The sequence below is a fragment of the Peromyscus maniculatus genome, chromosome 14, assembly GCF_049852395.1.
Source record: "Peromyscus maniculatus bairdii isolate BWxNUB_F1_BW_parent chromosome 14, HU_Pman_BW_mat_3.1, whole genome shotgun sequence".
Classification (NCBI taxonomy): domain Eukaryota; kingdom Metazoa; phylum Chordata; class Mammalia; order Rodentia; family Cricetidae; genus Peromyscus; species Peromyscus maniculatus.
Window position 1 is genome coordinate 85,587,837 of NC_134865.1, and position 12,557 is coordinate 85,600,393.

The following is a 12,557-nucleotide window of genomic DNA, read 5'->3' on the forward strand; positions in this document are numbered from 1 at the left end:
CATTTCAGGTCCCATTCTCTGTACATACCACACACCTGCCCCACTAACTCTACATAACTCACCTTTGGGTTTTGAGATGGTTCTCTCGACGGGGCCTGGGAGGGCTTTGTTGTTGACCTTGCATTTGAACTTCTTGCCACTCATCCAGTCCTGGTGCTGGATGGGGAGGACACTGACCACACGCAAGGTACTGTTGTACTGCTCCTCATGGGACTGCGTCTGAGCTGTGTGCACTTCTTTATCATTCACGAACCAGCTGAACTGGACATTTGGGTCCTCCTCGCTCACGTCCACCACCACACACGTGATCTTGGGGGCCAGGGAGACCATGAGCACATCCTTGGGCTTTGGGGGGAAGATGAAGACGGATGGTCCACCCGTGAGATCAGGAGCTGATGAGAAGAGATGGAAATGGGTCAGTACCTGGGTCACCCTCCAATGTAGGGACACTCAGGACACTTGACATCCTTCTGGGGCTGGCACACAAGGCCTACTGACTTACGTGGACACTTGCACTTATCACATGGATCTGGTGGTGGTCCGGACTCTGTAGAGAGAAGGATGGATGTTAGTGGGGTTTGGAGGAGAGAATATACCAAGCCAGGGAGGGGAGAGTTTGTCCCCAGCATTGGGTTAGGCCCGGCTGCTCCTGGAAATGATTCTTGGTGGGTTGAGATGTGAGGGACATGGATATCTATCCCAAAGGATCACTCCTTGGGTTGGATGGTCATAGGCAGAGGTCTTTGGGAGGGAGGCAGAGACAGGATGTCCTGCCGTCCCGGACTGAGGTCCCCTCCCTGGCGATGGCAGCCCCGCCTGGTTGGTCTAGGAGGCTCAAGCTGCAGCTCTAGTGAACCACTCCTCCCCTGCTCGTCCCTCACCAATTTTCTTGTCCACCTTGGTGTTGCTGGCCGGGTGGGCTACGTTGCAGACGACAGACTGGCTGGGCCAGGAGGACACGGTCACTGAGCTGCTGAGGGAGTAGAGACCAGAATGCAGGACAGATGGGAAGATGTGCACACCGCTGGTCAGGGATCCAGAGTTCCAGGTTATGGTTGCCGGCTCGGGGAAATAGCCCTTGACCAGGCATCCCAGAGTCACTGGGGAACCAGTAGTGGTTCCACATGCAGGAGCCAGTGGATAGACAGATGGGGCTGTTGTTGTGGCTGCAAGAAAAGGGGCACGTGTGAGCTTGTCTGGCATGGGTGGGTTCAGATATGTGGAGAGGCCCTGGCCTTAGCTTTGCAGCTTCCACCTCTAGACCCTGGCCTCCGACCTCAAAAATCTTTTCAGGTCATTTTATTTCATGTATATGAGTATGTGCACTATGTGGCTGTGGAAGTTAGAAGAGAGTGTTGGATACCCCAGATGGTTGTAAGCTGCCATGTGGGTAACTGGAACTGAACCTGGGTTCCTTGGAAAAGCAGCAAGTGCTCTGAACTGCGGAGCCATCTCTCCAGCCCCAGGAACCCTGATCTTTCCAGGAGCCCCTCTTCAATCTACTACCCTCCTGCAGGCCTCTGTGCTCTAGGTCCCTATCCATGCCTTTAGCTGTCTTTGGACCTTTCTCCCTGCTTCCTGAGGATCACTACCAACCCCCACCCTTCACATTCTGAGTGTGGGAAACCTTTCTGTCTTGACCTGGCTGGCCACTTTGTCCTCGTTCTGTGCATCTCAGTCCTCATGATGAGAACCTGGCGACCTCAGCTCCCTATGCCCTCCCGTCTTATTCTTTACCATGTCCTGGGTCCTCCCTGAGAGTGCTAATGCTGCCAGGCCCCAGAAAAGTTCCTGTCTTTTCCCAGTGGCCCTTGAAATTGGAGGGTATGCCCCATTTTTTCAGGAAGGGACCTGGTCTCCCATCCTTTCTGACTCTGGTTCACTCTTCTTCTTAATAGCGTATTTCTTCATGTATGTATCACAACTCATATTGAGCAATGAGTTATGGATTGCAAAAGAGGATTTAGTTTTTCATCTGTCTTCCCTGCCTATGTTTTTGATGAACAAAACCACACACAAATGCTCTCTGTGGTTCATTCTTCTTATTCCTAGGGCCCTTTTGGTCTTCTCTCCATCTCCTCTGAACCCTGCTCAAGCTCCGATAGTTACCCCACCTCTCTTCTGTGGGTCAACCCTGGGCATAAGTCATGCTGCCCTAGCAGGTTTGACACCCCCTGAAACCTCCACCCCCCACTCTGTGTTCCCGTAAGCTCCCAGGATCACAGCTAGGGCCTCTGATACTGACTGTAACCCACATGCTCACCAGACTCCAACCCTCATATGGCTGCTGGGCCTGGTCCCCCCGGCCCACACCAACCCCAGCTCCTCAGTAGCTTCTTGTGGGTCTCTCCTACCCCAGTCTCCCCAGCTCTCCTGTAGCTGCATGGTCTTGTCTCTCACACTCCCCCACCTCTAGTCCCCCTGTAATTGCTCGGCTTGATCCCTAGAGTTACTGGGCTTTTCTGGGCTCCAGCACTCGCAACTAACTGTCCCAGAGCCCTTGGAGGTCTGCCCTGGTCCCCTAAACTCCCAGGGATGCTCTGGGACCCCTAACTTTGATACCTACCACAGATCTCCGTAAACGCTCAGCCTGCCCCTCACTCCTATCTGCCCCAGGGTTATCTCTTGGACCACCATCAACTCGACCTGCTCCAGCTAGCTTTTCAGCCCAGTCCCCCACACCGCCATCAGCCCCAGATCTCCTGGAACTGCTTGACCTGGTCCCTCATACCCCTACTAACCAGTTATCCAACAGCTGCTTGGTTTAGTCCTCCAGACGACCACTAGTACTTACTCATCGGAAGCTGCTTGGCATGGTACCTCTCACTGTCAGCCTAAAACTCCCATCTGCTCCAGCCCCTCCGTAGCTGCTTCCTCTGGTCTCTCACACCTCACCTGCCCTAATCCCATTCTAGCAGCTGGGCTTGGTCCCTCACTCCCCTAGCTGCCCCAGTTCTCCCAGAACTCCTAGGTCTGGTCCCTCACATTCTTACTTCCCCTGCTCCCCCACAGAACCTAGGTCTAGTCCTCATTCTTCAAACTGCCTATGCTACCCTGTAACTCCTAGGTGTGGCCCCCAGACCCCCACAGGACCCAGCTCCTCCATAGCAGCTAGATCTGGTCCCTCACACCCCCACCTGCTCCAGCTCCCCCATAGCAGCTAGACCTGCTCCCCCACACCTGCCCCAGCTCCCCATAGCAGCTAGACCTGGTCCCCCACACCCCCACCTGCCCCCAGCTCCCCCATAGCAGCTAGACCTGGTCCCTCACACTCCCACCTGCCCCAGCTCCCCCATAGCAGCTAGACCTGGTCCCCCACCTGCCCCAGCTCCCCCATAGCAGCTAGACCTGGTCCCCCACCTGCCCCAGCTCCCCCATAGCAGCTAGACCTGCTCCCCCACACCCACATCTGCCCCAGCTCCCCATAGCAGCTAGACCGGTTCCCCCACACCTGCCCCAGAACCCCATAGCAGCTAGACCTGCTCCCCTACACCTGCCCCAGCTCACCCATAGCATCTAGACCTGCTCCCTCACACTCCCACCTGCCCCAGCTCCCCCATAGCAGCTAGACCTGCTCCCCCACACCCCCAGCTGCCCCCAGCTCCCCCATAGCAGCTAGACCTGTTCCCCTACACCTGCCCCAGCTCCTCCATAGCAGCTAGACCTGGTCCCCCACACCCCACCTGCCCCAGCTCCCCCATAGCAGCTAGACCTGCTCCCTCACACCCCCACCTGCCCCAGCTCCCCTATAGCAGCTAGACCTGCTCCCTCACACCCCCACCTGCCCCAGCTCCCCCATAGCAGCTAGACCTGCTCCCCCACACCTGCCCCAGCTCCCCCATAGCATCTAGACCTGGTCCCCCACACCCCACCTGCTTCCAGCTCCCCCATAGCAGCTAGACCTGCTCCCCCATACCACCACCTGCTCCCAGCTCCCCCATAGCAGCTAGACCTGGTCCCTCACACCCCACCTGCCCCAGCTCCCCCATAGCAGCTAGACCTGCTCCCTCACACACCCACCTGCTCCAGCTCCCCCATAGCAGCTAGACCTGCTCCCTCACACACCCACCTGCTCCAGCTCCCCCATAGCAGCTAGACCTGCTCCCTCACACCTGCCCCAGCTCCCCCATAGCAGCTAGACCTGCTCCCCCACACCTGCCCCAGCTCCCCCATAGCAGCTAGACCTGGTCCCCCACACCCCACCTGCTTCAGCTCCCCCATAGCAGCTAGACCTGCTCCCCCACACCCCACCTGCCCCAGCTCCCCCATAACAGCTAGACCTGCTCCCCCACACCCCACCTGCCCCAGCTCCCCCATAACAGCTAGACCTGGTCCCCCACACCCCACCTGCCCCAGCTCCCCCATAGCAGCTAGACCTGGTCCCTCACACCTGCCCCAGCTCCCCCATAGCAGCTAGACCTGGTCCCCCACCTGCCCCAGCTCCCCCATAGCAGCTAGACCTGCTCCCTCACACTCCCACCTGCCCCAGCTCCCCCATAGCAGCTAGACCTGCTCCCCCACACCCCACCTGCCCCAGCTCCCCCATAGCAGCTAGACCTGCTCCCCCACACCCCACCTGCCCCAGCTCCCCCATAGCAGCTAGACCTGCTCCCTCACACTCCCACCTGCCCCAGCTCCCCCATAGCAGCTAGACCTGCTCCCTCACACTCCCACCTGCCCCAGCTCCCCCATAGCAGCTAGACCTGCTCCCTCACACTCCCACCTGCCCCAGCTCCCCCATAGCAGCTAGACCTGCTCCCCCACACCTGCCCCAGCTCCCCCATAGCAGCTAGACCTGGTCCCCCACACCCCACCTGCTTCAGCTCCCCCATAACAGCTAGACCTGGTCCCCCACACCCCCACCTGCCCCAGCTCCCCCATGGCTGCCAGGTCTGGTCCCTTAGATCCTCACCTTCTCCGGCTCCCCAATAGCTGCCCAGCCTTGTTCCACAGCTCCTGGGACTACCTTGTTCAGCTTTTATCTACCTTAGACCTCCTGTTCCCTGGGTCCCCATACTCCCACGTTATTCCCTATGCTCTCCCTTTTAACTGCCTGGCTTGGTCCCAGAGCTACCGGGGCTTCCCTGTACCCCAGAACTTTCATCTTTCACATTCCCCCAGTTACTGCTCTGGATTATTTGTTCCTCAGAGCTTCTGGGGCTGCCTGCTCCCCAGTTACGCAATCTTTCCCAGCTCTCTTAAAGCTGCTCAGACCTGTCCCCTAAGCTCCCCAGGCTGTTCTGGGAGCCAATTTGGTAATTGTCAGTGTTTCTATAGATGCTCAGCCTGCCCTCCCAACTCCTACCTGCTCTGGACCTCCTGCAATGCTTTTCCTGGTCCCTGGGGTTGCCCTGGTCCCCTACTAATTTCACTTGACACAGGTCCCACCCTGTCTGTAGCTCCTTAGCTCGATTCCCATACCTCCACCAGCCCCAGCTCACTTACAGCCTTGGTCCTCCTGACTCCCATCAGTCCCAGATTCCGCGTAACTGCTCTCCCAGGTCCTCTGAGCATTTGGAGCAATCATGGTTCTTCAGTAGCCTGACCCTCCAGAGTTCACTTGAAGCTGTCTTGCCTGGTCCTCCCCAGCTTACCTGCTTTCCTCTTCACTCCTGGAATCTGCTCTCCAATTCTGGGCTTGATCCCCAAACCCCAGCGCATCCACTCTTATTCTAGCTGTCTCCAATTAGCATATTGGCCTTCCCAGATGAGCCCTATGGACACCCCATTCCTCCCCATTCCCTCTTTACCCACTCTCTCGGGTCTGCAGGCCTCTGCCCTCTCCTTGTTGCCCTGGATTCCCTTTTCTCTGCTGGTTCAGCTGCCCAGGATCCACCAGCCTCTAGGCCAGGCCGAGTCCATCCTCCAGGTTTCTGGGTCTATCCCATCAAGTCCTCAAGGCTTACTCTGGTTGTCCGTGGGTGTGCACAGCTTTAGTGGTCTGTGCTTCTGTCCATGGCGTCCCTGGAGACTGTCTGGTTGACACCAGGCTGCAGACAGACCCCTTTCTTTTGCAACAGATAGGCCCCCCTGCCGGGGCTTGTCTGTCGACTCTTTCCCATCCTCCTGCGATCTGCTGTCTGTTGGTCCTGGAAAGTCGCACAGCTATCCCTAGCTGTGGGCTCTCTCCAGCTGCGGCCTTCTCTGCTGACCACACTCACATGTGGGAACTTGTGAAGGTGACTGCGGCGTCTCTTGCTTTGGCACTAACAGCGCAGCTCTGAGCTCTGTCTCATCCTTCCAGGATTCACAGTCCTTGCCCCGGAGGTGTGAATGCCACGCTTCTCCCAACCCAGTATAGACTAAGAACAGGATTGAAACTGGGTGACACGGGACGCTTCCTGAAGTTCCTCTTTCTTCTGGTGGTTTCAGTGTCTGGGGTATAGGGGAGACAAGGGGGAATCCAGATATGGCCTAGGTTACCTCATGTAGGGGGTGGGTGAGGTGATGGTCTAGGTTACTTCACATAGGGGTGGGTGAGGTGGTGCTCTTGAGACCCATAGAAGGTGTAAAGCCTAGCTGTCATGACCTAGAGTCCCTGGGTTGATGGGGCTGAGTGATTATGTCCACTCTCTCCTGACCACCTCTTTGGAGAAGTCTTTCACTCAGGTCTGACCTATAGCTAGCCTAGGTGGTAATCTCTGCCTTTCCCTCTCTCCGTCTAGTGCCGTCTCAGGAGAACCTAGAAGTGTCTGTAGCTCAGGGGGAAAAACGAAGTCCAGAGTGGGAAGGCAGAGGGCAGGGGCCAGAGTGCAGAGTGCAGATCAGATGGGGAAGGGAAAAGACTCAGGCCACTGGTTGTTCTTACAAGCAGTGGGTAGTGTGGCTGCAGAGAGAAGCAGGACAAGGGTCCAGGAGTGTCTCTTAGCTAAACTAAGAGAGGGTCTGGACAGGGAGGCTCTCTGGGGTTGGAACTCCATGGGTTTCAATTCTGAGGTTGTGGACTAGAGTCTTACGGGGATCAGGAAGAGTACTCAAGGTAGTTAACCCTATACCGGGAAGAAGACAGCCCATTGGGATCAGAGCAGATGCTGGCAGGGTAAGGATGTGGGGTACAGCAAGGCCCTGGTACTAAGAGTAGGGGTCAGGGTTAGAGGGAATAGACTGGTCAGGCTCATGAAGATAGGGTTACATCCCATCCTAGAGGACCCAGGGCTCCATGGAGAAAAGGGCTTCTCTAGGCCAGACAGCATGCTCACACATCCCTCTTTTTTTCTTTCCTTCCTTCCTTCCTTCCTTCCTTCCTTCCTTCCTTCCTTCCTTCCTTCCTTCCTTCCTTCCTTCCTTCCTTCCTTCCTTCCTTCCTTTCTTTCTTTCTTTCTTTCTTTCTTTCTTTCTTTCTTTCTTTCTTTCTTTCTTTCTTTCTTTCTTTCTTTCTTTCTTTCTTTCTTTCTTTCTTTCTTTCTTTTGCAGCCAGAACTATGGCCCTGCCCATCTACTTCCCAGTTCCTATGGCAACCCGTTATTTGGTCAAGGGCTACTTCCCTGAGCCAGTAACCACGTTCTAGAACTCTGGAGCCCTGTCTAGTGCTTTGTGTAACTTTCTGTCTGTCTTGTAGTTCAAGCTATATACTCCATCAGTATCTCAGTAATTATGCCTGCTAGCACCTGAACCAGCCAGACTGCTACCTGCAGTGTAACCCATCTGGCCATCAAGATGAGCAAGAAAATTGCTGAGAGGATGTCCTATCGAGGGCTGGTCCATTGGAGGTCAGCTTCTGTCATTCTTTTTCTTAGATCAACCAGGGTGAGCAGCTGTGGCCAGGGAGGGGACTTCAGCCCAAAGCACAGGAATTTCTGTCTGTCTCTCTTTCTCCATGGCTCTCCTGTTTGGAGAGTAGTTTTCTAGGCACACAGATGTGGACATGGGTCTTGACGTGCCAAGATCGTTCAAGAGCAGCTTGACCTGAGCACACATTAGCATTAAACTCTCATCCTCCATACCTTGGTGCTTTATCTCCTCCAGACTCTAGTAACAAGCAGCTTTTTTTTTTTTTTTTTTTTTCTGTAGGACTCAGAAGCCATGGGCCCAAACCCGTGTACAAGTGTCTGGGTGAGTTGCTAGGCCTTGATCTCAGCTCCAGGAGGATAACTAGTGTCCTGAGACACCCTACATTAGAGGGTGGCCCAGGTATTGACCCATTTCCTCTCCTTATCAGCTCCTGAGCAACTCGGAGGACCATCATCTCCCCTCTAAAGCATAAGGATGCACTCATGATCTGCCTGACTCCCAGGATCACATGTGTGGTAGTGGACATTAGCCGGGATGACTCCAAGGTCCATTTCAGTTGTTAGTTCGTGGATGAAGTGGAGGTGCATACAACTCAGACACAGCTCCCAAAGGAGTGGTACAGCAGCACCTTCTGTGTGGTTAGTGTCCTCCTCACTTTGCATCAGAGCTGGCTGGAGGGTAAGGAATTCAAGTACAAGACCAACAGCATGGCCCTCCCAGCCCCCACTGAGAAAACCATTTCCAAATCCAAAGATGGCAACAGGTGGGGTGGGCTGTGTGGAGTGTGATGGACATCCAGGCAGAGCTGGAGTAGACTGCCCTCCACCTTGACAGTGGCATATGTGCTGTTACCTGTCCTCACAGGTGGCTGGCCTTGTGCTGAAGCTTACACCATGCTTCCACCCCATAGGAACAGATAACTAAGAACAGGGTCGTCTGATACACACGGGGCACATATGACTTCCACCTGTGGTGTAGCAATGGGAAATAAGATCAGAAACTATCAGAGCACCCACCTCATCCTGGGCTCCAACGAGCCCTTATTCCTCTACAGCAAGCTCCTGTGGACAAGAACAGGCAGCAGAAGGGAACTATTGACTCTGTGGCATAAGAGGCTCCACACAACTACCACACAGAGAAGACCCTCTCTTATTTCCCGGATAAGTGAATGCATCGCTCACCCTTGGCTCCTAGGGGACATTGACATCTGCCATTACCTAGAGCATCTAGGCCTACCTGGCCAGGTTGAAGTCATTTCTCACAGGGGAGGGGGATTGACCTTAACTAATTGCTTCTTCGGCCTTCTCTCCACCCGGCTGCTGCTCAACACTGTGGTGGGATCCCCTTTAGTAACCCCTCAAGAGAAGGAACACACTAACCCTGCTATGGCCAGCCTGTCCTTGTTCTCCTGCTGATCAGGTTTTCTTTTTATTCTGTTATCTTGCAGAGGCATGTCTAGCCATGTATATACAGACTGACCTTTAAACTTAACACACCCAACACAGTCAGCTCTGCCTGACTGCTGGGGCTAGGCTGTCTGCCTGGTGGGACATTGCCCATCCAGGGGACACTCAATCTTTGGCCTCACAGGGATTGAGGTTGCCTCAAGGGAGGAACTGTCCAGACACACGGATGTGGGGTTTAGACCCGTTAGAACCTGCCTGGTGACTACCACTCAGCCCACATGGCACTTGCCCAGATGTGTACAGTAATGTGCATGAGCACATACACAACAAGCCTTGCACACTCATGAACACCCTGCACAGCGCTCAGATCCATCAAGATATCAGGCCCTCTCTCAGGCTCCTCTTCAGCATTCACATATGGGTTGGCTGAGACAGACACAACCGCACCCTCACTAGCCCTACAACACACAGTCTCTCATGTCCATCTGTCCCTGGACCTTCAGGCCCACGCTTCCATTTCACAGAGATGACAGTCTGGCAGAGCTCCTTGTGGTAAGGCCCTTTGGAGAATCCCATCCACCTGGTAGGGACCTGTGGAAGCCGTGTTGCAGGCCCATGCACTGATCCTGGGGAGCTCATGGCCTCCAGGCCTCCGTCACTTTCACTGTGCTTATTCTTACGGTAACTCTTAGTGTTGCTTTGCCAGTTGGGATTGTGGCTGAGTTTACTGGGAACAAAAGCTGATGATTTTTCTAAAAGTTTCTACAAAGAAATTAAGCCTCTCAGCAGTCTATCACAGAAACCAGTTTCTCCGGTCGCCCCTGACTGCCTGTACGGTCATTCTGAGTAAGCAGGAGGAACTCACTAAGGTTAATGATTCCTGCTTACATAACTTTCCTAAAAAGGAGATAACTATATTCCAAAGAACTTAAGAACTTGGGAGACTGTTTCTTTCTCTTTTCCTTTTTTTAAATAAATATTTTTATTTTATAATTAATTTAATTTCACGTACCAGCCATGGATTCCCCTGTCCTCCCTCCTCCTACCCCCATGCTTCCCCCCCTCAATCCACCCCCAATTCCCACCTCCTCTAAAGCAAGGTCTCCCCTGGGGATTCAGCCCAGCCTGGTAGATTCAGTTGAGGCAGGTCCAGTCCCCTCCTTTTTTGTTTTTATTTATTCTTTTTTTGTTTTTTATTCATTTAACATACCAACCATAGATTTCCCCCTTCCATTCCTCCTCTGCCCCCTCCCCAGCCTCCTCCTACTGCCCCGCCCCACCTCCCATCCCCTTCTCCAAGGGGTAAGGCCTCCCATGGGGTGTCAGCAAAGCCGGGTGCTTTCAGTTGTGACTGGACCAGGGAGACGTTTTCTTAAAAGATGACATTAAAAACTTACAGGGACACATAGGAAAAGGCAAAGGATATAAAAGATCAGACATCTCTCTGGTGCCAGGACATGATGGTTAGATAATGCTTTCAGTTACAACTTCTGGTTTCCAAAAAGTACACATAGAAGCTGCCAGGAAGAAGAGAAACTTGGTCCCAACAATTAAAGAGTTAGGTAAACATTACCATTTTGTGAATTTATGAAGGATAGGATTATAACTGTTGTCCACATAAAAGTGATACAGAAATTATTTAGAAATTGACTTACAGTTGAAAATAATATCCTTGGTATGGCCTCATACACTCAGCTGATCACAAAAATGTAAAAGTATCGCATTGCTAAGGGCTAACCACAGGGTTTGAATCTCTCTTTTTTTTATAATCGTATGTTCGATGCCTGCTAGGGCACAGTATGAGTAAGACGTGTCTGGCTGGATAGAATCATTTGGCTTGCAATATAAAAATTAATGATGGGGTAAAGGTCAGTGATGTCAAGGGAGCGGGAAGAAGGAAAAATAACTACAATGGGTAAAAGTTAACGATTCTGGGAAAATGATGAAAGAGAAATGTATTGAAACTGCTCATGCTTGAACGCATCAGAACTTGCATAAATAAAAACGGCTTGAGTTATTTGACGCCATCTGTTTAAAAGACACCGTGTGGTCAGACTCTTCATTTTTTTTTTTGCTAACCTTACAACTCTGTCCTGTGGCTCAGAACCCTGCTGGAGCTGGACTCCGGCAATAATTCGCTCTCCACATGACTGAGGGGCCTGGTTTGCTCCCCAGTGTGGACCTTCTCTGCCGCCAGGCGTCACCAGGAACAGGCTCTGCCATCACTTCGGCTCTCTGGGCTTGGGAACAGGCAGAGAGGGTCAGAGGCCACAGGTCCTGACTCAGCCCAGACAGCCTCAGAACTGAGGGGTGGATCAGATAGGAAGGGCCCCTGTGTGTCTTGCCGAGGCCAGGACTTGAGCTGGAGCAGTTGGGGGGACTTGGGCTGCTGGACTAGAGAGGACAGAAAGCTGGCTGCAGGGAAGGTCGGCTGGCCCAGCCGGGCTGGCACTTTCTCCTGTGACTCCCAGCTGGCCCATCCGCCACACAGGGAATTGCCCCAGCCCCACCTTGTTGGGACAAACACTGACTGCCCCTCTCTGTCCGGAGCTAGAACTGGAAGACAACTGTGCTGAGGCCCAGGACGGGGAGCTGGACGAGCTCTGGACGACCATCACCGTCTTCATCAGCCTCTTCCTGCTCAGCGTGTGCTACGGCGCCTCTGTCACACTCTTCACGGTCGGCTACGTTGTCCCTGCCCGGTTTCCCTTCTGTCTCCACACTGTTCCATTCATCTCACCCAGAGTTGCGTGCTCTCCTATGCTGTTTACCCTGCCGTTCCCACCCTGTCCTCACAAGATCCCACATCACCCTCATGCCACCATAGTACCGTCACCATGCTGCCTTCGTAGCATCTCCATATTGTCCCCATATTGTCCCTTATAATTCCCTAGAGCAGTGGTTCTCAACCTGTGGGTCACCCCCCCAGGGTGGTGGTGGTGGTGTCGTCACATATCAGATATCCTGTGTATCAGATACATTGCGATTCATAACAGTAGCAAAATCACAATTATGAAGTAGCAATGAAGTAGTTTTTTTGGTTGGGAGGTCACCACAACACGAGGAACTGTATTAAGGGGTTGCAGGATTAGAAAGGTTGAGAACCGCTGCCCTACAGGGTCCCATGCTAGTTCCCTAGTTTTCCTTTTGTGTCCCACAGTTTCACTCTTGCTATCCCATGCTGTCTTGGACACTCACATGTCGTCCTCTTGATGTCTCCACCATGTGCTCACACCTCCCTATTGTTTCATCCTGCGGATGCTGTCTGTCCTCCAAGTGGTTCTGTCTTCATACTCTGCCCACATCCTGCCCTCACGACTGGCCTTTGTTACACCACGATGTTCCTTTGCTGTGCCTCATTCTATCCCCATACTCCCACCTCTAACTTCTCCCTGGTCCCCATACCATCTGCCAGGCTC

The 12,557-nt window shown here is 53.6% G+C and overlaps 1 non-coding gene and 2 gene segments (V, D, J or C); all 3 read right to left on the minus strand.

Moving 5' to 3' along the window:
- The window catches only part of LOC102921979 (Ig alpha chain C region-like), a 213,417-nt gene that overhangs the window by 60,613 nt on the left and 140,247 nt on the right, over nucleotides 1-12,557 (minus strand).
- LOC102920138 (immunoglobulin heavy constant gamma 2A-like) overlaps nucleotides 1-12,557 on the minus strand; it is a 156,629-nt gene that overhangs the window by 3,266 nt on the left and 140,806 nt on the right. The window contains 3 exon segments of the C gene segment in view: nucleotides 63-392; nucleotides 503-547; nucleotides 882-1,166. Of these exon segments, the coding sequence occupies nucleotides 63-392; nucleotides 503-547; nucleotides 882-1,166 (660 nt within the window).
- LOC121826760 (small nucleolar RNA SNORA40) lies at nucleotides 1,899-2,024 on the minus strand. The gene has a single exon (XR_006068944.1). It is a non-coding gene; the product is annotated as a small nucleolar RNA SNORA40 (small nucleolar RNA).